This window comes from Rhinatrema bivittatum, chromosome 1 (genome assembly GCF_901001135.1).
Source record: "Rhinatrema bivittatum chromosome 1, aRhiBiv1.1, whole genome shotgun sequence".
Classification (NCBI taxonomy): domain Eukaryota; kingdom Metazoa; phylum Chordata; class Amphibia; order Gymnophiona; family Rhinatrematidae; genus Rhinatrema; species Rhinatrema bivittatum.
In genome coordinates, this window is record NC_042615.1 from 342,171,023 (window position 1) to 342,197,512 (window position 26,490).

General features: G+C 44.6%; 1 protein-coding gene across 3 annotated transcripts in view; it reads right to left on the reverse strand.

Moving 5' to 3' along the window:
* The window catches only part of AFF1 (AF4/FMR2 family member 1), a 377,818-nt gene that overhangs the window by 11,252 nt on the left and 340,076 nt on the right, over nt 1–26,490 (reverse strand). For all 3 annotated transcript variants that reach the window (XM_029599151.1, XM_029599161.1, XM_029599173.1), the window contains 4 exons: nt 15,723–15,794; nt 13,183–13,276; nt 13,001–13,044; nt 7,412–7,635 (listed from right to left, as the gene is read on the reverse strand). In XM_029599151.1, the coding sequence (XP_029455011.1) occupies nt 7,412–7,635; nt 13,001–13,044; nt 13,183–13,276; nt 15,723–15,794 (434 nt within the window). The remainder of the gene's footprint in view (nt 1–7,411; nt 7,636–13,000; nt 13,045–13,182; nt 13,277–15,722; nt 15,795–26,490) is intronic.

The window sequence follows — 26,490 nt, forward strand, 5'->3', positions numbered from 1 at the left end:
AAAGCTAAAATTCTGCACTGCTTCTTTGAAACACTGCTTAAACACAATTTTTTTTTTGACTGAGTCTAGGCTAACGCTTGAAATGGTTTCATGGCAGCCTATATCAAGAGCGGCACAAATCATGTTTCTGAGATGTAAGATCAGATTTGACAGATGGTGTAACTTGAGCTGATTTAATAAAAAAAAAAAAAAGTTGCAGAAATCTCTCCAGCCTCCAGTCATTTGGCTGCCTGCTGACAAACACTAGCGGCCAATTCAATTTGTATGATCACCATCGATAACTGGATTTCTATCATAGTACCTCTGAACATAAGAGGGTCATACGGACAGTCACCAATGAAAACTGGGAGGTCAAAGTAATGGTTATGGTTGCCATTGGACTTCTGCTGCACTGTCCTGATCTGATAAAATGTATATCAAGAGGGTCAATGGTTTGCGTGGAATTTACATCCTGACTGTAGTTTGTACTTTTTAGGCTGAAGTAACACTCCTGGAGTCCCCACGGAGAACAGCATGTACTGTGACCTTTACAGGCTGACCAACCACGATCAAAGTGGCCACATTCCCAGTCTGTCAGCAATAAGACACTGCTTTAGCATGACTTTTGAGCGCCCGCTTTCTTAGCGCACGCAAATTAGGTGGTCGCACTAGCAAGCAGGCGCTAGGGTCGCTAGCGCAACCTTAGCGCCTCCTTGCTAACGCAACCCCGCGGTTACCAGTGGTCAGCCGGTTATGAACACTGATGCCAATAAACGCAGCACCAGTTTTCATTACTGCAGCCAGCCAGTTATGAAAACAGACGCCGAGCATCTCTGTGTTGATCTTCAAAGCGGCCAGCAGAGTTTTTTTTTTTTTTTTTAACTTTAAATAAAGTACAGAAAAAATAGAGATGCTTACCTGTAACAGGTGTTCTCACAGGACAGCAGGATGTTAGTCCTCACATGTGGGTGACATCATCAGGATGGAGCCCAATCACGGAACACTTTTGTCAAAGTTTCTAGAACTTTGCCTGGCACCACTGAGCCTGCCCAGCATGGCACTAACCCTGCATCCAGCAGGGGTCCCCCTTCAGTCTTGTTTGTAGTAAAAAGCATGAGCGAAAATAAAATAAGAAAACAAAATGAACCCAACTCCGCGGGGTGGCGGGCGGGTTTCGTGAGGACTAACATCCTGCTGTCCTGTGAGAACACCTGTTACAGGTAAGCAACTCTGCTCTCTCACAGGACAAGCAGGATGGTAGTCCTCACATGTTGGTGATTAGCAAGCTACAGGATGCCCGAATGTCATGAAGCCAAAACACCTAACGACGTGCAACAGGCACAACAACTGTGGTAGTTTTGGTTAACAGGGCAGCCTAATCATCTCCCTGGGTTGCAGGAAGGAGTTGGATTATTTAGATTGGAAACAAATTACGCAGGACCAACTGGCCAAAGATGGAATCCTGTCTGCCAGCCTTATTGAGACAATAATGAGCTGCAAATATATGGAGAGAGCTCCATGTGGCGGCTCTGCAGATGTCAGCAAAAGGTACTGAATGGAGGTGTGCCACTGACTTTGCCATTGCTCTTACCGAATGCGCTTTTACGTGTTCCTGTAGAGGAATTCCTGCTTGTTGATAGCAAAATGAAATGCAATCCACTAGCAAGGTGGACAGAGTCTCTGCTTGCCTACCAGAGTATCCAATCTGGTTTTATCGAAGGAGACAAATAATTGGGTAAACTTCCTATGGGCTGCAGTGTGATCTAAATAAAAGGCAAGAGTGCACTTACAGTCCAAGGAATGAAGAGCTCTCTCACCTGGCAGTGAGTGAGATCTTGGGAAAAAAAAGGTAGGAGGTATAATGGATTGATTTAAGTGGAAATCAGATATCATCTTTGGTAGGAATTTAGGGTGAGTGCGGAGTATTATGCGGTCATGAAGAAACCTGGTATACTGTGGGTATGTTACCAGTGCATGTAACTCACTGACTCTGCGGGCTGATGTTATGGCTACTAGAAAGATCACATTCCAGGTGAGATGTCGAAGTTCGGAGGAATGTAAGGGTTAAAAAGGAGACGTCATAAGTCGTGCTAGGATGACATTAAGGTCCCGAGCTGGAACTGGAGGACGCAGCGGAGGCTTGAGTTGTAGCAAGCCTCTCATGAATCGAGCTACAAGTGGTTGAGCCGATATTGTGGTATTTCCTATACCCTTGTGGCAAACAGCTAGTGCGCTAATGTGCACTCAGATGGAGGAAGATTGTAAGCCAGACTCCGAGAGAGATAGTCCAAGAACCTTGTTGTAGGACAGGAAAAGGGATCTATCTCCTTTATCATGCACCATGATGAAAAACGTTTCCATTTTGAACGATAAGATTTTCGAGTAGAAGGCTTTCATGAAGCTACAAGGACTTGGGACACATTGTCAGAGAGGTCCAAAGATTATAGAATTAACCTTTCAACATCCAAGCTGTCAGAGACAGTGAGTGGAGGTTGGGATGATGCAAGAGTCCATTGTTCTGTGTGATCAAGGTTGGGTCTTTGCCTATGCGAATCGGTTGTCGGACTGATAGGTCGCGTAGGATGGGAAACCAAGCCTGACGTGGCCAGTGAGGGGCTGTGAGGAATCATTGTTCCCCTATCCTGTCACAGCTTCATGAGAGTCTTGCTGATTAGTGGAAGTGGTGAGTAGGCATAGAGAAGACCCGTTGTCCACGAGTGAGCAAAGGCATATCGTGGAGTTGAATGGTTGCTGCGATGTAGAGAGTAGAAATTGCTCACTTTGCAGTTGTGTATTGACACAAAAAGGTTTATGTGCAGGTGACCCCACTGGCGAAATATACAATTTGCTTAGTGGGATTTAGGGACCACTCGTGGGGATGAAAGGTCTGACTGAGATTGTCCACCATCACATTGTCCACACCTGCAAGATAGGTCGTTCTCAGGATTATGGAATCGGAGAGAGCCCAGGCCCATATCTGCGCTGCTTCCTGGCATAGGAGGTAAGAGCTTGTGCCCCCTTGCTTGTTCAGGTACCTCATTGCTACCTGGTTGTCTGTTTGGATCAGGATTACTTTGTTTGAGAGGCAATCCTGAAAGTGAAGAGGGCATATCGAATTGCCCAGAGCTCCAGAAAGTTTATCTGGTGCTTTGCTTCCACCGTGGTCCAGGTTCCCTGGGTTTGGAGGTTGTTGACATGGGCCCCCCAACCCAGGTTGGATGCATTTGTTGTTAATGTGATTTGAGGTTGTGGATGTTGAAAAGTTAGTTCTATTAATAGATTGGACTCCTGTATCCACCAAGTCAGGGAGAGACGAAGCTGACTGGTGACGTGGACAATGTGGGACATCTTTTGACTTGACTGGGACCACTGGGATTTTAAAGTCCATAGTGTCACTCTCATGGCTAGTCGAGCCCTGGGAGTTACGTGAACTGTGGATGCCAGTGACCCAGCAAGGTCAAGAGATGACGAGCCGTAGTGGTTCGGCGAGATTGCACTGATTTCGCTATGTTTGATAATGTGCATGCCCTGTCCTCTGGGAGAAACGCTTTTGCCTGGATGGTGTCTAGATCTGCTCCTATGATTGAGTCAGATTTGACTTGGGGTAGTTTATTAGAAACCCCAGAGAATGGAGTAGACTGATAGAGAAATGGAGTGACTGAAGTGCTATCCTTTGAGTCTGAGCCCTGATGAGCCAATCGTCTAGGTATGGATAGACGTGGACATTGTTTTGTCGCAAATGGACTTCTACAACTGCCAGGCATTTTGTGAATACTTGTGAGCTGATGCGAGGCCAAATGGTAGTACACTGTACTGAAAATTATTTTGACCTACTGTGAATCTGAGGTATTTACTGTTCTGGGAACACTAGGAGAGTGGTCCCATCTTGAGGGGATTGTGTGCCATTGGGCCTCGGCACGACCCCAGAAGACTCCAGAGCAGCACCGAGGTAGGCATGACATGTCCAAGCATGGGTGAAGACTAAGGTCTGACCTTCTGCTGGACCTGCATGCTTCTGGAAGGCCAACACCACAATGTTGGTTACTGAACAGTCCTCCAACCATTCCCAGCCCTTTCGGATCTGCCGCTAGGAATCGGCAAGAAGCAGCAGGCCAGACTGAGGACAAGGGCAGACGAAAGCCTTGTGACTTGGAAGACTCGGGATGAGACGAGGAGCTTGGAAGACTCGGGACGAGACGAGGAGCTTGGGAGGTTCAGACATTAGCACTGTCTCTCAGGGCACCCTACACAGCCCACCGACACGGGCAGATCCAATGGGCTGGTCACGGACCACCCTGTCCCACTGCACGCCCTACACAACCTGGGGAGGCTGGTCACAGACCACGCAGAGAGCGGGACAAGCGCAGGAAGGGAATCCAGCCGAGACGAAACTCCAATGACGAGAACAGGAACCGACGAGATGGATTTACCCCAACATGGTGTCATCTGGAGAACCAGAGAAGTTGGAAGATCAAGAGGGCTCGGAACAAGCGAAGGAGGAACGGAACCTCGGAACATCAGGAAGTGGAACATCAGGAAGCCTGGACTAGGAACCTCGGAACATGAAGACATGGAACATCAGGAAGCAACGAAGACTCAGGACATGGAGCTCCAACGAAGAACAAGGAACGAAGACCTGACGGAGCACTGGAAGACAGGAACCTCGAGGAATGAAGAACTCCAATGCAAGGCAAAGGCTGAAGTGAAGAGGAAGCCCTTTTATAGGGCTAACTACGAAGACACCCAGGATGACATCATCAGGTGGGGCCCGAGGCATATCTGGCCTTGGGACCTTTAAATCTTGAGAAGAGGCGCGCGCCGGCGCCTAGAGGCAGGAAGCAGGGGAGAAACAGCACCACGGACAGCGGTGACTTGCCACACAGGAAGCAGAGCAGGCCAGAACCTGAAGCAGGACGGCACTGGGAACGGCCTTATGCCAATAAGAGGACTGAAGCACATTGGCCAGGGCCGCATGAGCGCAGCAGCGGCAGCCTCAAGCTGCAGGAGAAGGCAGCACAGAAGGTAAGAGATCTGCTCGCGGGGGAAACTCTGCAAGCAGGAATCGCAACAGTACCCCCTCCTCAAAGACCCCCTCCTCAAGCCTCATATCAACAGCTTGGAGAGAATGTAGGTATCAATCCATACCGACAGGGGGAGATCAAGAGTCCAAAATACGGAAGCTGGCAATTCCGGGAACAGAAGCGAAACAAGACCAAGAAACTGCAGACAAGCAATAAGACAAAACAGCACCAACGAGAAGGCAAACAAGACAGAAAAAACAGCACAACAGCCAAGCAAGACGGAAAACAGCAAAACCAAGACAGGCAAACAGCACAAACGAGCAACAAGTGAACAAAACAGCGCGACAGCCAAACAGCACAACAACAAACGGCACAAAGGAGCAAAAAGCAGCAACACGGCACAAAGAAGCGAAAAACAGCAACATGGCACAAAGGAGCGAAAAACAGCAACACAGCACAAACAAGAGACAAGCGAAGCAACCAAAATCACAAAGAGACAACAAAACAAGAAAATAAACAGCAACAAGACAAGCGAAGCAAACAAACAAACAAGCAACAAACAAGGAACAAAACAAAACACGGAGCACAAGAAACCAGACAAAAAGCACAGGAAACTTCAGGAAAGACCTGGGAGGGACCCAGGGTAGGGCCCCGTCTCCTCAGGACTTCTTGGCCAGTGGTTCTGTCGGTGCAGATGTCGATGGCCTTCCAGTGTCGACATCGGAGGAAGCACTTCATCGATGGCGATGCTTTTCTCGATGTTCGGTCCGTTCTTTTTCCGGCATCGATGAGGACTACGTCGATGCTTTGGACCGGGAAGAAGAGGGTGACGTCAGGGCACCGGCGGCCTTCTGTCGCATAGATTTCGGTGGCAACGGAGTCTTCGAAGACGAAGTGTTTTGACTCTGTCGGCTTGGCAGAAGTTGATTGAGATACTTTAAAAAGGAATTCCATCTTCTCCAAGCGGGCCCTGCGGCCTTTTGGCGTCATTTGTGAACACAAGTGCACTGTTGGATGTCGTGAACAGGCCGAAGACACAAAACACACACGTCATGCAGGTCCGTAATGGACATAGTTCTAGGGTGCTCGGGGCACTTGCAGAACCCGGTGGCCATATTTGAAAAAATAAACGGGCACGTGGTCAGTGACCATCGAGCACCGATGAAAGAACCCCGACGGGAACCAACCGAAAAAGACAGGGAAAAACTTACTGGTGTTGACGGAGGTCGGTGGTCAATGGGGGACCCTGGGATGGGGACAAATTTTTTACTTTAAACTTTTTTGAATTCCGTGAGGAAATATGAGGTAAACTCACAAGAGCTCCAGAATCCACGAGGCTACTGCTGTTCTGAAAAAAAGAGATTGAAGGGGGACACCTGCTGGATGTAGGGTTGGTGGCATGCTGGCTTGCTCAGTGGTGCCAGTCAAAGTTCTAGAAACTTTGACAAAAGTGTTCCGTGATTGGGTTCCATCCTGATGTCACCCACATATGAGGGCTACCATCCTGCTTGTCCTGTGAGAAGCAGTTTTTTCTGCTTTTCTGTACTTTTTTTCAGTGCGCTCAGCTATTAACGCCTGCTCCAGGCAGGCGTTAATATCTGAGCGATAAATGTGCGTTGAGACGCACATTTATTTTTTTGCATTTGGAGTGGATGAGTAATAGCCTCATTCACATGCATTTGCATGTAATGAGCACCACCTCATTCACTCTGCGGATGCGCGTTAAATAGGTGCTAATACCCCTATTGCATTAGTGGGTGGATTAGCTCCTATTTAATTCGCATCTGACAGCGGGTTAAACAGTGCGCTCGGCTGAGCGCATTGTATTGCATCAGCCCCTAAAGCAGCATTTCAACGTGACATAGCAACAGAGCACATGGAGTCTATCTACAAGTTGCTTGCTAACATTTACTTCTAAATATCTAAGTGAACTAACATATCAACCATATTATTTTATTTAACAGACCCCACTAAAACTCACTTAGGCTGAAAAGTGCCCCCACGATATAATACACTACAATATAATAATAGTTTTTCAAAAGAAAAAATAGTAAATTGTAAAAAAAACAAAAAAAAAAAACAAAAAAACACCAACCCACAATATTATTTGCTCTATGATTTGTAGGGTGGCTTCTAGACTCCCCATTATTCTGCAGGCCTTTGCTAGGGTCCCAGGGTACTACACAGATTGGCTGGATCTTCATCTGTGATGCAAGAAAGGGTTCCTAAACTGAAGAAAAAAATAAATCTGGAAATGGAGCCATTTGCTCCATTGAAAAGCATTTTGTGCTAAACACTGACATCATAAGTGCGGGGTAGCTTTTCAAGACAACAGATGTGGAGTTAGATATGCAGAAAAGCTGCTCCTCAGAACACAGCTAATGCAGAGAGGCATTACACTTCTGCCTCACCTTTATGGTTCTTGGCCAGTGACTCCGCATGTTCCCAGATATTGTAAGCATGTAGGAAATAAGATGTGATGTTGACGTAGGAAGAAGCTATATGGTGGATCATCTGGGGGATACTGACTGACGAACTGATGTTCCCGCTGCTGCTGGTGTTTGAGCCTGGCTGGGAACCTCCGGAGCTGGCAGGAGAGGGCATAGGGGAGAGAGGAGAAGGTGTGCCTGTGCTTCTAGAACAAGAAAAGAAAAAAACGACAAGAAGATCTTCATGAAAGCACTGGTCACATTTGCTGTGCCTCATAAGACTGGAATCTGCTGCAGATCACAAAGTTCTACATATTTCTCATCACATTCATCCCTGCCACCTCAAGGAAAGTGGCTTTACTCAACAGTCAGAAAGAAAGGGAGAGACAGACAGACATAGGAGGGAGAAAGTCAGACCAAAAAAAAATCATGGATCAAAAATCAGTATTTCAACATGTCAAAATAGAGGAAAGTCAAAAGAAACCTTTCCCATTAGCTAATCCATCTAATACAGCGGTTCTCAACCTGTGGGTCGCGACCCCGGCGGGGGTCGAACGACCAAAACGCAGGGGTCGCCTAAACAGGGCCGGCGGAAGCACTAGGCGAACTAGGCGGTCGCCTAGGGTGCCAGCTTCCCGGGGGCGGCACTGCCCCGGTAAAATTAAGAGAGCCGCGCTTTCAAGCATGTGAGTCCTTTGCTGTCAGCCCGGGCGGAACGCGGCAGGACAGCTGGAGTCAGCGGCACCGGGCGTGCTCTCTTCTTCCCGCCCCCCCGCGGTCCGGAAGAGGAAGTGGAGAGCATCGGGTGCCTGCGCGGGAAGAAGAGACCACGCTAGTGTGGTCTCTTCTTCCGCGCAGGCACCCGATGCTCTCCACTTCCTCTTCCGGACCGCGGGGGGGGGGGGGGGAGGAGAAGAGAGCACGCCGGGCACGACTGGAGTCAGCCGGGTGCCAGCGCTGGAGTCATCGGGAGCCTGCGCGGGAGTCTTCCCGCGCAGGCACCCGATGCTCTCCACTTCCTCTTCCGGGCCGCGGGAAGAAGAGAGCACGCCGGTGCCGCTGACTCAGCAGCACCGGCGTGCTCTCTTCTTCCCGCAGCCCGGAAGAGGAAGTGGAGAGCATCGGGTGCCTGCGCGGGAAGAAGAGGCCACGCTAGTGTCCGACGGGAAGAAGACTGCAGCGCGGCTCGGAGGAAAATGGAGTTTCAACCGCGGCCGATGGGACTCCGCCTCCGCGAGGGCTGAAAATGAAGAGGTTAGCGTTGGGAGGAGGCTGCTGCTGCCGCGAGTTCCCGGGGTGGGGGAGAGAGAGAGTGACTGAATGAACGAGCAAGCATGTGTGTTTGAGATCCTGTGTGTGTGAGTGAGAGATTGCATGTATGTGAATGATTGAGAGCCTGTGTATGTGAAAGAGAGTATGTCTGTGATTGAGAGCCTGCCTGTGAGAGAGAGAGCATGAATGTAAGTTTACCATTGGGAACCTGTATGTGTAAGTTTGTGTGAAAGAGTATGTGTGTATGATTGAGATCCTTTGTGTGTGAGAGAAATCATGTGTATGTATGATTAAGAGCCTGTGTGTATAAGTAAGAGAGAGATCATGTGTGTCTGTGTCTGATTGACAGCTGGTTTAGGTGATGGAGCATGTGAGTATGTGATTGAGAGCATGTGTTTAAATGAGAGAGAGAGATCATGTGTGTCTGTGTGTGATTGAGAGCTGATTTAGGTGACGGAGCATGTGAGTATGTGATTGAGAGCCTGTGTGTAAATGAGAGAAAGAGAGGACATGTTTGTAAGCATGTGAATGAGAGTCTGTGTGTGAGAGAAAAAGACAGCATGTATTTATGTGATTGAAAGCCTGTGTGTGTGTAAGCGTGAAAAGATAGACAGCATGTGTGTAAATGTGTAATTAAGAGCCTATATGAGAGAGAAAAAACATGTGTATATGTGAGTACTGAGAGCATGTGTGTATAGGTGTGTCATTGAGAGCCAGTGTGAGAGAGAGCGCTGGTATGTGACTGAGAGAGGAGAAAGTTCCAAGCAAACCACCCCACCTCCTGCTAATTCAGAACAATCTCAGGACACCTGGATATCAAATGTTCCCAGGTATGCAGAGCAAAAAAATTTTTGTATCCTTATTATTTTTCATTACTGGGTCTTTGTGTCTGCTATTTTTAAATATTTTGTTGGTATCTGGAAATGTTTTATATGAGTTTTTAATTATTGGATATTCCACTCATCAGCTGTTTCGAAATATGTTCTTTTTGTTAGTACAGTTTTACTGCTGATGATTTTATATTTCTTGATTTGTTTTATAAGGATGGGTGATGTTTCTTTTTTCCTTTGTTACACTGCATACAGAGACTCTGGCTTGTTGCAGTTTCCAATTCAGTTTTTTCTGCATGCTTCTTGTTATGCGTTTTGGTCTCTTTATTCTATGTTAGGTGAGGGACAGCACGTGATTCAGGTGAGGTTTTCTGCTGGTGTGTTGTTTCTGTGTAGGACTCTATAGCAGCCTGACTTGGTCCGTTTTCCTAATAGGAGATGTATTGGTGTCTTAAGGCCTGGTGTAATATTTTCAGAGACTTATTGTACTTTAAAAGTGTGATCTTACATAAAATGCACACATTTACTTGTATTTAGTTTTAAACATATTGTATGGCTCTCATGGAATTACATTTTAAAATATGTGGCGTTTATGGCTCTCTCAGCCAAAAAGGTTCCTGACCCCTGGTATAGAGCTTAGCCACTAGGGCTGCTTCTGGTGTGTACTACAGCCTGCATGGAAGAAGAGTAAGAGAGCTGCTGGAGGGGGTAAGTAAAGATGGCTTTTTAAGTTCATTTTTCTTGATTGACTGCCATTTTAATTATTTAATATTATGTGATGTGTCTGCTTTTTTTGTTTGAGCAACAAGTATAGCTTTGGTTTATGTTTATTTTATATATTTTTATTTATTTATTTATAAAAGAGTTTCTATACCGTCGATAAGACAAATCATCTCAATGGTTTACATGGCATAAAAATGTCAAATAAGTGTTCTGTTATAAATACAGACTTCGTTATTTTCATTAATGCACAATGTAAGTTAATTGTGTGTGGAGGCGGGGGGGGGGGGGGCGGCATAGCTGACGTTTCGCCTAGGGCGCCTAATACCCTTGCACCGGCCCTGCGCCTAAAGCAGGTCCCCAACCACCGGTCCGCGGACCAGTACCGGGCCGTTGGGGTTTTTTGCCGGTCCGTGGCGCCACGGCTGCTGCGGGGAGGCGGGGCGAAGCTGGCGACCTGCCTCCTCCAACCCCAAAAGAGAAGAGACATGGCCAAAAAAGGTAGCGCGTCGCAGTGACGTATGTTGCTGGAGCCGCGCAGGCAGGAAGGAGGTGTATCAGCCACTGCAGGTGCTCCTCCTACTGCCTTCCTGCCTGCCCTGCCCCGGAAGACAAATGTTGCCGGAGCCGCATGGGGAGGAAGGAGGAGGCGCGTCAGCCGCGTGGGTAGAAGAGGCGCTTCAGCCGCGTGCAGAAGAGGAGCAGCGGGGCCGGGAAGACTAGGGCCACTGCAGAGCCCATCCTGTGGCAACCCGTAAAGAAGAGGCCCAGAGGTGAGAGAGAGGTGTGTGCGAGTATGAGATGAGTTGAGAGACTGTGTGTGTTTGCAGAGACAGCATGTGAGAGCCTCTGTGTGTGTGAAAGAGACAGCATGTAAGAGTGAGAGCCTGTGCTTGAGTAAGGCAGCATGTGGGGGTGTGAGAGAGCCTGTGTGTGAGACTCAGATAGCCTGTGCCAGTGAGAGCCTGTGTATGTGTGTGTGAGAGAGAAATGCATGTGAGAATGAGAACCTGACTGTGTGTTTGAGGGAAGAAGACAGGTGGAGAGAAAAGAAATAGAAAAAAAGGCAATATAAAAGGAAATGGCAAAAAATTAGAAAGGGAAGCAGATGTAATAAAAAATTACTTTTTACTGATTGGCACATGTAATCTTTGAGAGCCTGTGTATGTGTGTGTGAGAGAGAAATGCATGTGAGAATGAGAACCTGACTGTGTGTTTGAGGGAAGAAGACAGGTGGAGAGAAAAGAAATAGAAAAAAAGGCAATATAAAAGGAAATGGCAAAAAATTAGAAAGGGAAGCAGATGTAATAAAAAATTACTTTTTACTGATTGGCACATGTAATCTTTGGGAATGTGCAAGAGTAGCACTTTCTCTATGGCGGATCTCACAATGTACGAGATCAACATGGAGGAAGTGGAAACCCACGGGGCCTGCACAGAGGAGGCAGCAGAATGGGCTTCAGTGCCAATAGCAGCAATTAGTGTCTCCCCAATAGCCACGTGGCAGCAGTGGCAGTAATTAGATTAATTGTTTGACTCAGCTGGAGGTGACAAAGTATGAAGTGGGATGTGAAATCAGCTTGATCTGGTGGAGAATTAGGATTGCTGTTACACATGAACTGTATTTGGCAAACATAAAGGGAGCCAGGATAATCAATTGATGCCTGCAGCTGAGGACTGATTCATTATGACTCATGTGGAAATTAGTGCATTTTCCAGATTAGTCTGCATAACACAATTCTCAACATTCAGCATTATTTCTGCTGCATAGAGTTTTATCTGAGAAGCTCTGAGGTTGTGAGGGAGCCAGTAAGAGTGAGAGCATGAGTGTGTATGAGAAAATCCAGGGGAGTAAGAGTGTGTGTGAGTGGGGGGGGGGGGGGGGGGGGAAGAGTGTGTCTTACACCCTGAGAGTGTATCAGTGTCTGTGAGAGTGAGAGGTTATGGTGGGTATAAGAGCATGAATGTGTAAGTATGTGACAGTGTATGTGTGAGAGAGAATGGGCATGTGAGTGTATGTGTGAGAGAGAGAGGATAACCTCCTAATCCTCGACAATATCAGGGTGACTGGAAATCAAGAGCTCCCATGTATGGACAGCAGGGGCTTTTTAAAATCCTTATTAGTTTTAATTATTGTGTGTTATTTGATATATGTGCTTTATTGAAATATTATTGGTGTGTGGGAAATTATAAAAATGTATATGATTTTAATTAATAGAAATTCTATTTATCAGTAATTTTAAAATATTCTTTTATTAGTATGGTTTTACTATTATAACTGATGCTTTATGTTTCTTAATTTTATTGTTTTATGAGGAATGGTGGTTCTGTTTATAAATGTCATAATAAGTAAGTATGCACTAAAATCCAACCCCATCCATAACCCCGCCCCCATATGACCAAAGCCCCACCCTCACCCCGCCCTCGCCCTGCGAGGGCGGGGCAAGGGGTCACCGCAACATGAGGAACTGTATTTCGGGGTCACGGCATTAGAAAGGTTGAGAACCACTGATCTAATACTTCTCAAAAGCCAGCATCTGATTCTGTAGTTAAGTGAATACTTTGTTTATATGATGCTAAAATCAGATAAAAGCAAATACAACTGAATGTGGACAGATTTAAAAGTAAAAAATGATTCCTGATGCACAAAAGGTCCATTTTTGACATATGCCTTGCTACTACTTCCTTGCACTCAGAAGTGCCGCATTATGCACAAAGTCTTGGAACAGAATATCCAAATGTGTATTACCTTGCAACACATGGAGAAGGTGCTTGTGCTGCTCTGGAAGAATTCTAAAAAAAAAAAAAAAAAAGGCACAAAGGGTACGTTACTCTGGTTTATGTGTCACCACAGCATAAGCATTACTTGCATTTTTCACATTCATAAATTAAAACAAAAAAATGTATATATCTGTGTATAAACCGGCATACCTTGAAGTGTTCACTGAGGGAGCGGGAATGTTTTATTGCGGTGTCTTTTTTGTGACGAAACATTGCCATGTACAGAACAGCCTGGCAGCGCATGCTGGGAATGCAAATGCAGAAGACGTTAGAAGAACCAGGACCAAGCGATAAATAAGCGATAAATAAGCGATAAATAAGCTTTCCTCCCTCACTAATCTAAACCTACAGCAATGTCCTGGGGTCTGAAGAAACAAAAACATGGCTTCCCCTTCCCCCAGGTTACCTACCAAGTGAGTTTTTGCATAAACAAAGCCTATGCAAGCTCACCCAAGGTTATGTACAAAACTGTGATGTGCAGGGTCACTTTATAAACATTAAAGTAAAAGGCAAAAAGGTTCATGTGACTTTCGCACAGAAACAGATGATCAATACTTCTGCAAGATTCATTTCAGAATGAAATGTTTTAACTGCAAGGTTCAAAGACGATAAAGTAACTGAAATGAGTCGCTCAGCAAAAACCTCTGGAACATTTCCACAACTCCTTCCCCTTCCTGAATGGATTATTTATGTTACTCCTGCCTTTATTAAACAAAAGAAAATGTCCTCTACAAAACATAGGGCCCCTTCAGCTTTTTTAGAGACATGATTTTTTTTTTTTAAATCTTCGATGCGTACTTTACAGTTTCCACTCATAATTTCACTCCTAGCTACAAGTGCTTTGGTTATTTTCATTCTTTGATGTGTATTGGGTGGTTAGCAGAGGGTTTGGGGGCTAGTTGAAAAGGGTAATGTAGAACGGTTATTGATTATTCCAGGAATTACATTTTTATAAATTTGTTTCATCTCCCTTATGACTGTCAACAGGTCGATACAGTAAGGTCGAGGTAGAAACAGTGAGGTAGTGTCAGGCGCACCCTTCCTCCCCGCACGCACAGTTCTCTTCACTAACTCCCCGACACTCTCCTCTAATCGCATGCAAATGCATGCCGCGGCTTTAAAGCGATAGGGAAGGGTTATGCCCGCGTAACCCATTTTACTGTATAGGCGCTTAATACAGCGCCTATACAGTAACCTGGGTGCGCTGGTACCTGTCATTTCAAATGACATTTGAAATGACAGGCACCAGGAAGTGTAAAAATCAAAATTTTTAAATACCTGTCGGAGGGCCGCGTGGGTCCAGGTGGCCGGCGGCGGCGGGAGCCGGGTGGTCGCGTGTTAAATCTAGGCCGCGGGCGGGTGGGCGTCTGTTCCAGGCGGCAGCGGCAGCGGGGGGACACGCGTTAGTTCGAGACGGGAGACGGCCGGCGGGCGGCGGGTGGTCGCGTGTTAAATCTAGGCCGGGTCCGCACAGGCGCGCATTCATTCACTGCCGGTGGGGGCTGCCTCCGGCAGCCCCCACCGGCACTGAATGAATGCGCGCCTGTGCGACCCCTGCGATTCGGCGCTCATGGCGTGACGTCACGGCATGTGACTGCCTTGAGCGCCGAATCGCAGGGGTCGCACAGGCGCGCATTCATTCATCCAGGCGGAGGAGCCGGTGGCGAAAGCAGCCGGCTCCTCCGCCGGCAGTGAATGAATGAATGCGCACCTGTGCGACCCCTGCGATTCGGCGCTCAAGGCAGTCACATGCCGTGACGTCACGCCTTCAGCGCCGAATCGCAGGGGTCGCACAGGCGCGCATTCATTCACTGCCGGTGGGGGCTGCCACCGGCAGTGAATGAATGCGTGCCTGTGCGGACCCGGCCTAGATTTAACACACGACCACCCGCCGCCCGCCGGCCGTCTCAAACTAACGCGTGTCCCCCCGCCGCCGCTGCCGCTGCCGCCTGGAACAGGCGCCCACCCGCCCGTGGCCTAGATTTAACACGCGACCACCCGGCTCCCGCCGCCGCCTGGACCCACGCGGCCCTCCGACAGGTATTTAAAAATTTTTATTTTTTCTTCTGACAGGTTTTATGTGTCCCACATCATTACATTTTCTCGATCATCTCTGTATCGCTTTTTTTTTAAATTGTGTTTTATTGTTTTTGAGTATCTTAAGCGGTGTCGATGGATTTGTTACTAGACTCACAGTCCTAACTCCTACTAGGGGGAGGCGGGAAACTAACACTTTACGGCCGCGGCAAAACAGTGCGTTACTAATGAGAGAACCTGAGTGCCCGTTACGGTATCGGAGGGGAATAGCTAATTCCTTCATTATACAGCTAATTCGTTCATTTACATGCCGGGTGCGGGAAGGGTTACGCGTCTGTTTTAAGAAGCGCTACGGACGCGCAAAACTGGAGACTGTATCGCTGGTTTGCCTTACGCGTCCGAATTGTGCGCAGCGAGCTCGTTACAGACGAGAAATCTTCAACTGAACTTTACTGTATCGAGCTGTAAGGGAATATGGTAAATGTTTTATTGCATTTGTTTAAAATGTGTAACTGCTGTAAGCCACCTTGACTGTTTGAAAAAGGCAGCCTATAAATGATGTTAAACGAATGGACAACACCGAAAAGCTACAGGGGTCCCTCCACACCCCCCTAACCCCACCCCTCAGCCACTGGGCACAGGAAACAGCTCACCATAAAACTGCAAACGTTTTCTCAATTCTAGACGCTGATGAGTCAGTGAAGTTTTTCAACTTCATCGCAAACCTGCAAGCATCAAATAAAATACAATACGTCAGCAAATTAATTTAGCACGTAAAGAAGTCTTAAAATCATGAAAGCATGTCAGACCTTTATCTCCAGATGCATAGTTGCAGCCCTGCTAATGGAACATCCTAGCTGTATAACACTGACTGAGCATGGACAAGAGAGCAAGAGAAGCAGCAGGGGATGAACATTTTTTTTTTAAATTTCTAGTTCCACTTTCTTTAATGGAAGTCACACTTTCTCAGTCCTTCCACAAGTGAATATAAAAGCCCTATAAAAAAAATAATATTTTTTTTTGGGGGGGGGGGGGGCACAGAAATCACAAGTAAAGTCTGGACTATGAGCTGAGAACAGTCCCTTCCTGTCTTTTTGGCTTCGATCGATAACCTGTAAAACATGAGGAGGAGAGGGGACGGGAGAAAGAGGGTTAAATGTTCCACAACTCAGCCCCACTAGGGACATGTTATGACCATTGCCATAGCAGAAGGAGTAAAGCTCCTGCTATTTTGTTAAATTCCGCAGCCAGAATCCTCACAGGAAAAAAAAGAAAAGGGATCATATTACTCCAACACTGGCAGAACTACATTGGCTACCGATTGAACAACGGATACACGACAAAGTGTTATGTATAGTACACAAATTAATATATGACGATAAGGCTGAATGGCTTAATACAGCGCTGCGGTTACACACACCCCAGAGAAATCTTTGTTCCGCTAACAAAGCATTATCATCAATTCCTTCGATAAAGTCAGCACGTTTGACACAAGTGTGAGATCGAGCTCTGTCACTAGCAGGTCCCATATTATGGAATGGAATTCCTCTTGAACTAAGAACCCAGCAAAACCATAAATTATTTAAAGCAATGCTAAAAACATAGCTTTTTAAAACAAGCATTTTGTAAGGAACAGGAGAAATAAATAATGGCAGGACAGTCAAGGATTCTTTTTACATACATAACTGCAGTTACGGTTTTAATGATTACACATGTTAAATTTTAGTTGGATATTACTACATCTACTGTTCCTAATTTTTAGATTATGGTAAAATTTAGGGTATGAATTATTTTACAATATTTAAGTTTAATATATAGTTAAAGTCTAAGATTTTAATCTATGCTTAGTAATATATTTTATCACTTTGTACCGGATTTTTTTAATATGTTGGCACTTTTAATTTTATATTGAAATTTATTTCGTGCCTGTATGTAAACCATTATGACGGGAAAATACTGAACGTCGGTCTATAAAAGAATTCAAATAAATAAAAATAAATAAAAACAAAGAGTGTGAGTGGAGTATATACACACCCACCCACACACCTATTCAAAATATACTACAGAATCCCTAGAATGCAGTTATATTAAGCATTCTGCATTTAGAAAAACGTTAACACAATCAGTTATAAGAAAACCCAGGAGATAATTTGGTACAGACTGATGATACCTTTATACGTGGCTAGCAAATATTTAATGATTCAAGCTTCCAGGACAATTAAGGGCCCTTCCTATCTACCTGTGTGTGGACCTACAAGCCCCTTACTAGCTAAACATGTTTCCACCCGGAAGATCATTTGACATAGGTTATAGGAGGAGTTTAATGTAGTGCTTGAGGTTTTGTAGAAAGCTCTGGTCTCTCTCTCTTGTGCAGAGAATCCAGGGCTCACAGTCTGAGCCGCAGAGACAAGAGAGCCTGGAGCAGCCCAGGAGAGACTTCAGGAGGGAATAGGAAGAGTATTCCTAGAAACAATTCCTCTGCTGGGATTCATCCTTTCCAGAATTTTTAAGATGTTGCAGAGACAAAGGAACAGAACTCCCTCCCCACCTAATTCTGACCTTCCCCCCTATTAGTTTCTCTCTCATACCTTCCACACCTCTCTCTTTTCTGCCACTCACATTTTAAACCCCTCTCCCATCTCCTGTTTCACCTGTCCCTGGCCAATTCTCTCTCCCCCACCCTCCTGATCCAGGCTTGGTGGTAAGAGGACAGCAGAGGCAGCGCAGGTTGAGTCTTCCTCCTCATAGTGCTGCCTGCTTTAAACCACAACAACCCAAGCCTTAGGCAATAGGAGTGGAGGAATTCAGCCAAAGACGCTGTTCTACCACTGCCCCCCTACTGACAAGCCAAGATTGGCATGAGCTGGGGAGGCGGCATGGGACTCTACTGCCACGTCCTCTTCAACCCGGCCCCTGCTCTGCCAGGGAGATTCTGCAGGGAACAGAGAACGCCACAGTAAGGGTTGGATTTTTCAGCTCTTTCCATGGCTGTAGAATTGCAGGAGACCAGGAGCCCTGCTTATAGTATCATATACACATTACCAAGGTTTTGTGTATATACCATTAGGTGTATCTGTTTTCATCTCTGAGAATTATATTCTTTATCTTCTAGGGCTGTTAATAAGCACTTTCAAACATATCACAACTTGCTGTGAGGCTTAGTATCTGCATTCATCTTGGCAATGCACATGACTGACTTGAAAGCTACTTCTGTGCTGATAGCTCACATCAGCTGCTGCTTCTGAATCTATGATGAACAATTTAATGGCAAATACCTAAAAAACAATATTCATTTTGTCAATGGCAGCTCCCAGGCCTGGATTCTGTTTCTGATGGTATGGATATTATTGCTTACATGGTGCCCAGTATGAGAGGAATATCTGTACATTGATGTGATGCACAGCCTGGCCTGGAAGGTATGCAGGGGGGACATGTGATATATGGGAATGTTGTGCGAGTATGATGCATGGCTAGTTTGCACAAGCCCAGTAATAACATCATTTTCTTCCTGTGAAGTGAAAACACATGATTTTGAGATAGTTGAATTCTGGTTCACTGTGATGGGTTCATGTGGCCATGATTTATAAAAGTGGTCCTGCCTCTTGATGTTGTGAGGAATATGTTAGGGAATGTACACTATGAAAAATGGATTTCAACTCTTTAGTTCATCTTCCTTGCATATAATACAGTATATATATGATATGATATTTTGATGTCTTATTCACTCTTTTTTGTATTGATTTCTGTTTAGCAACTTAAGCACTTTGGCGGGTGTTTCTGCTATGGCTCTTTAGGGTGGATATATATAGGAAATACACACATGCTGAACATGAAAAGTATAATACTATATTATATGCAAGGATAATAAATTACCGTAATTACATTTTATATAGATATTCATATGTACATACACACATTGTCTTGATGTGTTTATATCTCTTACCCAGATGAAGATTCTTGAATAGGAATAAAAAATGGCCTCTCATGTTATAATAAATTTATGACAGTTAGGGTATATTATAGAGTGATTGGTTTTGTCTGTATCCTGTTATTGCTAGCTAAGGAGCAGGTTGGGATGGGGGATAGCATGGGGCCTCAAACAAGTGTACACAGATTTAGCCTGTAGGGAGGAGCAGAGACAGACAATAGCAGCAGTGGAAAGAAGCAACAGTAGATCTTAGCACTAATAAGAGATAGGCATGCAGAGTACTAATGGATCTTTGAGGTGGTAGATGGATAGTGGTGACAATCAGTTTGCCATGAATTTGTGATAAGAGGTAAATTATGTGACAGATACTATAGCTATGCAGTCACAGCAAACCAGGAGCCCAGATTATAAAAGCAAGTGATAATTTCAAAAACAACTCAACATAAAAGCTGTCTGGGGAAAAGGTTACAAAAAAGAAAAACATGATGAGACCAGCAGAGGTAAAACATGTGGGATGAGGTTGCCCACAACACAGTGCAAGGTGTACACACAATAATTTTTTTTTTATTCTTGCCCTTGGTGATTGAGTACGAAGGAAGTTTATCTAAAAAGAAAAAATCTCCAATGTTCAGCCTAGTACAAACAACTTGGGCGCTATTCCTCGGTCATCATGTGATAACACTTGGTGGCCAAATTTAGAGCCCATGATTGCACGGTTTTGTAGAGAAAACTGGTGCATGGTCCCTGGCTATTGACTGCCGCTACAAAGAGTTGGTTAAGTGAGTTGAAAGAGGATACAAAATGGAGGGGGTGGGTTTGGAATCCCCCAGGTAGGTGAAAATTGAAGTTCATGGTACAGTAGACCACCAGAAGCTGGCGATTCAAATGCGCAGGAGAAAACTACTGGACATTAGAGATGTGCATTCGTTTGCAATGAAATAGGAAATAAAGACGATATTTCCTATTTCTTTGCATTTCAGGAAAGGAAAAAAATGAAAGGAAAACCAAAGAAATTTCTTGTGGTTTTCCTTGAGGTTTTTTCCCCCCCAAAATTGCACACTTAGAAAATAAAAACCATCCAAAAACCTGCCTGAACCCTTCAGATTTAATTAAATTCAATTCCCCCCCCACCCACCTGAAGACTAACCAAAAGTCCCTGGTGGTCCAGTAGGGGACCTGGGAGTGATCTCCCACTCTTGGCCAGTTGGCTGCCAGTAACCAAAATGGCACCAGCGGCCCTTTGCCCTTACCATATGACAAGAACTACTGGTGCCATTGGTCAGCTCCTGTCACATGGTAGGAGCAATGACGGCACCACCATTTAGATTACTGGCAGCTGACTGATGAGCAGGAGATCACTCCCAGGCCCCTGCTGGACCACCAGGGACTTTTGGTTAGTCTTGGGGAATTGAATTTAATTAAATCTGAAGGGTTTGGGGTGGGGTTGTTTGTTTGTTTGGTTTTTTTTAATTTAAATAAAAGTATACACGAAAAGAGAATTCGGATTCGTGGGTGGATTGAAATAGCCCACCCACAAAACGAAAAATGAAACGGCACAAAAAAAAAATGTATGCACATCTCTACTGGGCAATGCTACTCTACTGAAAATAACTGAATTCTAATGAAGTTCAGGTTATTTTCACTAGCACAACTTGTAGGTTCATGGTAAATCTCCCCATGTTTGGACTCAAACAGTGCAAATTTAGCAGAAGTTATCATGCTGCAGTACAGATGGGCAAACAGATCGATTCAGCCACTAAGGGCTTTTTACACATCTTCCAAAGTATTAAAAATTAAAACAAAAATAAACTACCCTTGATCCAGGAACTCAGTGAGCGAGTGAGAGAAGGCATGAGCTAGGCAGATGCTAACTAGAGCTAGTTCCTACTTTCTTTGGAATTAGGAAAGTCTGAAAGAGCAGTGAACAAGGCACAGGGGCCATTTTAGATTGATACTCAGGCATAAAAACCTACAAGTTTTCTGTGTCTATGAGGTATAATACATTATTTTTTAGATGAACCATGTGTGATTACAAAGTGAAAGCTTGCAAATGAATGCAGCAGTGCAATTGCTGTGTTAGGCCACTTAAAGGCCAGTAGTTAAAGATAAGATTAAACAGTCACAGATGCAAAAGTCACACATCGCAAAAAAAAAAAAAAAAAAAAAGCACAGCACGTCTTTTTCCAGACCAAATCAATAACCTTATGCTCAGGATAATAAAAGGCAAGTTCAGAATAATCTGGGAACATGTACGACATTGGAAGTTAAAATGATCAAACAACTGAATAATAACATAAAAGGACAAATTTTTTTAAATGCATTACCAGATATTATTTTATGCTTTTCTGTCATCTTAGCATATTTAACATAGCCATCCTCCTCTCCTCTTTCCCTTCACACCACCAATATACTGTAATCTATGATTCCCTTGTATGTTTAGGCATCATCTTTTCCTCTGACCTGCTCATTTTGTTTTGACATGAGTGTTGGCTCCCCAAAACTAATCAAGAAACAGATTAAATCTGTCACCTACACTGGCCTGCTGGCTTCTGCTCTCCAAACCCGCAGTAGAGATTGCTTTCTTGCTGACATTAATTCTTCTGAATCATTGTGTTGCATGGTTTGAAATCTCTCTCTCCAAGCTATAGATATTGCTAGTCTGTATTAAGTAACTGTGGCCTAGATTCATTATTTTGCTATAAATAGTCGGCAAAAATAGGACCCATGATAAAAAAAGGGGCGTGGTTAGGTATTTATTGGCGAGAGAGAGACTGTAGAGGCTGACAAAAATGTTAACTATTTATACCACTGAAAGAGGAGGCACCAGCAACTCGGGGTGAGGTTTGTGGGGTAGATTCTGGGGGGCTGTTTTACATGTACAGTCATACATATGAACAGTTACTATCAGTGAACATTTAATGTGATTTGGAGGGATGAAAGGTAAAAGAAATTAGATTTGTACACATTACTCTCTACCTACCTTGATTGCAGCTAGGTAGAAAGAGCATCAAGCTAGGTAGAGAGAACATGGTACAAATCTACTTTTCTTTTACCTTTCATCAATCCAAATCACATTAAATTTTCACTGGTGATAACTGTTCTGTTCATATGTATGACTGTGCATGTAAAATTGCCCCCTAGACCCCATCCCACCCTACAAATCTCACCTAGAGTTCATAATGTCCCCTCTTACAGTGGTATAAAAAGTTCAAATACAAGTGAGCCTCCAGAAGCACTCTCTTTCTCTCTTCCTGAACCAACACACAGCTATCGCAGGCATAACGCACAGAAAAAAGGTGTAGTTATTTCCTGTGTTAAATCCTGCGATAGTGTACGTTACGTTATCACACGCAACGTTAACCAGCCCTCATTTCCATTTACTCCACCCAAACTCTTCCGACTTGACTAATTTTAAATTTCCATACACATTTTGCGATGTGGGGCCCTAATACACACAATAACGCCCTAACACATTTTGATAAATGACCCTCTACAACCATAATTCTCGGCGATTTTAAACTCCACTCTCCTACCTCATCTATTGCATCCCCTACCCATATCCTGTTTGATACCCTCCCTCTCTTATGGCTGGAAGCAAATCATTCCCTCTCCTACTCACAAAAAAGGCAACTGCCTAGACATGGTATTTGTTAATCCTTCCGGATTCCACACAAATGAAGTGAATGTAGCCATAACTGAAATTCCTTGGAGAGATCACTTCCTTGTCTCCTTCGCTCTCAGATCCAAATCACTTGAGTGAATCTCCCATAGAAATAATACCACTGCTATGAAACAAGGGTACTTAGATCCTGAGACCCTTGCATCCAACCTCACATCTATTCTGGATAAAAACTCCAGTGATTCACCTGAAGAATTTTCTGAAATCTCTGAAGAACACTGGAACTCTTCCCTTTCTTCTACCCTCAATAAACTTGTCCCCTTGAAACCATTCTTAACCAAAAGATCTAACTCTGCACAGTGGTACAATACCATGCTCCAATCCCAAAAATGTGAGCTAAGGAAATACGAGAGGAAATGGTGGAAAGACCCTACCCACACAAATAAAACACTATATTCTGATAAACTTGCATCATATCAACAGGACATCAACTCTGAAACAAATCATATCTTCTCAAAGCTGCAGCTACACTAAACAACCCCAGAGAACTATATGCCTCCATAAAGAAAGTAATTAACCCCAGCTCAGCCTCCTCTACTTTCCCACCCACACTCCTGGGGATGAACATCACGGAGACTTTCGTCTCTCACTTTACCATTAAGACAACAACTATAAACAAAACCTTTAAGAATTCACATACTGAAGAATCTGATGAATTGATCATTGATGGCCCAACTTGGGAACGCGTCGACCACATTACAGCATCTGACACTACTGAGATGATCAATAATCTGAAACCATCATCTAATCCCCTTAATCCATGCCATACTACATTTCTTAAACATTAAACTGGATATTGCTCTGTTTATTAATAAGTTCATTAATTCATCACTACAACATGGTGTCGTACCTGACCTACTAAAACAAGCTGCAGTTCGGCCCATAATTAAAAAACATTCAGCTGATCCTACCATCATTTTTTTTTGATTGGGTGACTAGAGAACTGAATCAGGGAAGAGTGCTCTGTCTGATCTACTTGGATTTTAGCAAAGCCCGCATAGGCGGCTTGCGAATAAACTGAGAAGCTTGGGAGCGAGTACTACAGTGGCATTGTAGATTAAAAACCGGTTGACAGATAGGAGACTGTGTGTAATGGTAAATGGAACCTACTCTGAAGAAAGAACTGTGTTAAGTGAAGTACCACAGGGATCTGTATTGGGACCGGTTCTGTTCAATATCTTTGTGAGTGACATTGCGGAAGGGATTAAAGGTAATGTTTGTCTATTTGCAGATGATACTAAGATCTGTAACAGAGTGGACATGCCTGAAGGAGTAGAGAGAATGAAAAGTGAATTAATAAACTCTAAAGAGTAGTCGAAGATTAGGTAACTGGGATTCAATGCCAAGAAGTGTAGTCTCATGTATCTGGGATGCGGAAATCCAAAAGAGTTGTATGTAATGGGGGCTGAAAGACCGATGTGCACAGACCAAGAGCGGGAACTTGGAGTAACTGATCCTGGTAATCTGAAGATGTCAAAGCAATGTGACAAGGCGATAGCTAAAGCCAAAAGAATGCTAAGCTGCACAGAGAGAGAAATAACCATTAAATAAAAGGAGGTGATAAGTCCTCACCTGGAGTACAGTTCTGGAGCCTGTATCTCAAAAAGGATAGACATAAGATAGACACAAGCAGTCCAGCAAAAATGATGTATGGTCAGTATCAGAAGACTAATGAGGAAAGGCTGAAGGATCTGCATATGTATACCCTGCGACAGAGGAGGTGCAGGAAGATATGATACATAGCTTCAGCTACCTCAAAGGTTTTAATGATGTACACATTTTGAACTTTTTCCGATGGAAAGGAAACAGTAGAACTAGGGGTCATGAAATGAAACTCCAGGTGTATTACTCAGAACCAACATCAGGAAATATTTCTTCACGGAGAGGGTGGTGGATGCCTAGAATGTCTGTCCGGAAGAGGAGGGGAAGACAAAAACAAAGAATTCAAAAGGGAATGGAATAAATGCCGAGGATACCAAGATTAGAGGATGGAAATAAAGAAAAGGATGCATGGGGATAACTTACTGGTACAGAGGTTAACAACCTTAACCAATAAGCCTTGATGCTTTTGATGTAACTATAACACTACCCTCCACTTCAACAGTAGGGGAAAAAGGTTAAACTGGATTTAGACAACCACCAAGAAGGGCACCAACTTTTACAGTCCGAGAAACTGATAAGCATTGGGGCCAGAGGACAGAAGTGAAGAAGTTGCAAGGGGGTAACCTGCATTGAGCTGCAGTTACTACTCTTAATAGAAGGCATTGGATTACTATCCTTAACCAATAAGCCTTGATGCTTCTGATGCAAGTGCAACATCACTCTCCACTTTGATGGTGGGTGGGGGAAAGATTTGGATTCAGACGACAACCAACACGGGCCCTGACTTAAAGTCTGGGGTACTGATATGCAGACATAAGGGAAAAAGCACAGGACTGCTTCTATGGCCAAGTACAAAAGCAAAGCACGTCAAGCAGCACTGTCAATCTTCAAGAAGGTTCATCACCCAGTAAAAATGTTGCTAGCAGTAAATTTTGTATGGGTTATCATTAGGCTTGGGGATAAATGTATGGAGCGACAGTTGCTACTCAAGAGAAACATGGGGGTTACCTGCATAGCACAGCAGATACTACCATAAGAAGCTTGCTGGGCAGACTGGATGGACCAATTTGATCCTTTCCTGCCGAAATTACTATGTTCCTATGTTAGACGAAGTCCTGGTTATTTGTCAAGGACAAATCCTAGAGGCTGGATTCAGGGGCCCATGGCCTCTCTCCAAAGGACAGTCACTGCATTGACCAGATTAGGTTGGTTAGGGGGTGTTATAAAATACGAGAAAAATCCCCAGGCAGTTTCAAATGAAGATTTTTGGTACCAAGATTCCAGTCCTGGTTCTGGTTCAGTTGAGAACCTAAAGGCCCAGATAAAAAAAAACCCAAACAGAAAAGGTATCGCATTATATTTTTTCCTTTATTGATATTTATTTTCACTAATTAATGAGAAATTATCAACCCCTTTGTTTCCAAGAGTGACGTTCAGAGGACATTAACCTTTAAGGTTAGAATCCCAGTGCTGGCAATTCTATAACCCATTGGTTCATAGTTTCCTGCCACAATTCTGAAGTCCAGTCTGTGTCTCCTAAGGCAGTTCTCCCAAGCCTATCCCCTTGATTCCACAGTCAATCAAGTTTTCAGGATATCCACAATGAATATGCAGCACATATTCATTGTGGAGACCCAGCACATGCAGATTTATCTCATGCATATTCATTGTAGACATATTGAAACTTGACTGGTTGCGAAGGTCACAAGGACAGGTTTGGGACCTGAATGCTTTGGGCATTCAGCTCAGTTGGAATGAGGACTAGGTTAACTGGCACTATGTGTCTTAATCTGCAACTACCTGGGGATCCCCCCCCCCCCCATTTCATAGTTCTTCCTAATTTACTTATCCCAATCCCTGCAGTGATGGTTCTTGGCCAGGAGACATGCACCAAAGCTCCTTTCAGAACCCTACAATCATGGTCCCTAAATCTGATCACTAGGTGTCGCCAGTGTGCAGTATCTGGGCACTCCCTTCAACATCGAGGATTTGGGCTGACACCACCCTTAGATCCTGCTAAGTGCTCGTGCTGTGCCACCTTCCCCACCCCCAATCACTGAAACCTTCCCTCTTGTGGGGGCTTCTGTGCAGGGGTAGGGGGCCTGTGAACCCAGGCCTAGGACTTGGACTTACTGCGATCTGACAATAGCATCAAGTTCCTAGAGCAGAGCCCCTGAAGTCTGGGGGAGGGTGGAGGGAGAAGCAATGGCAG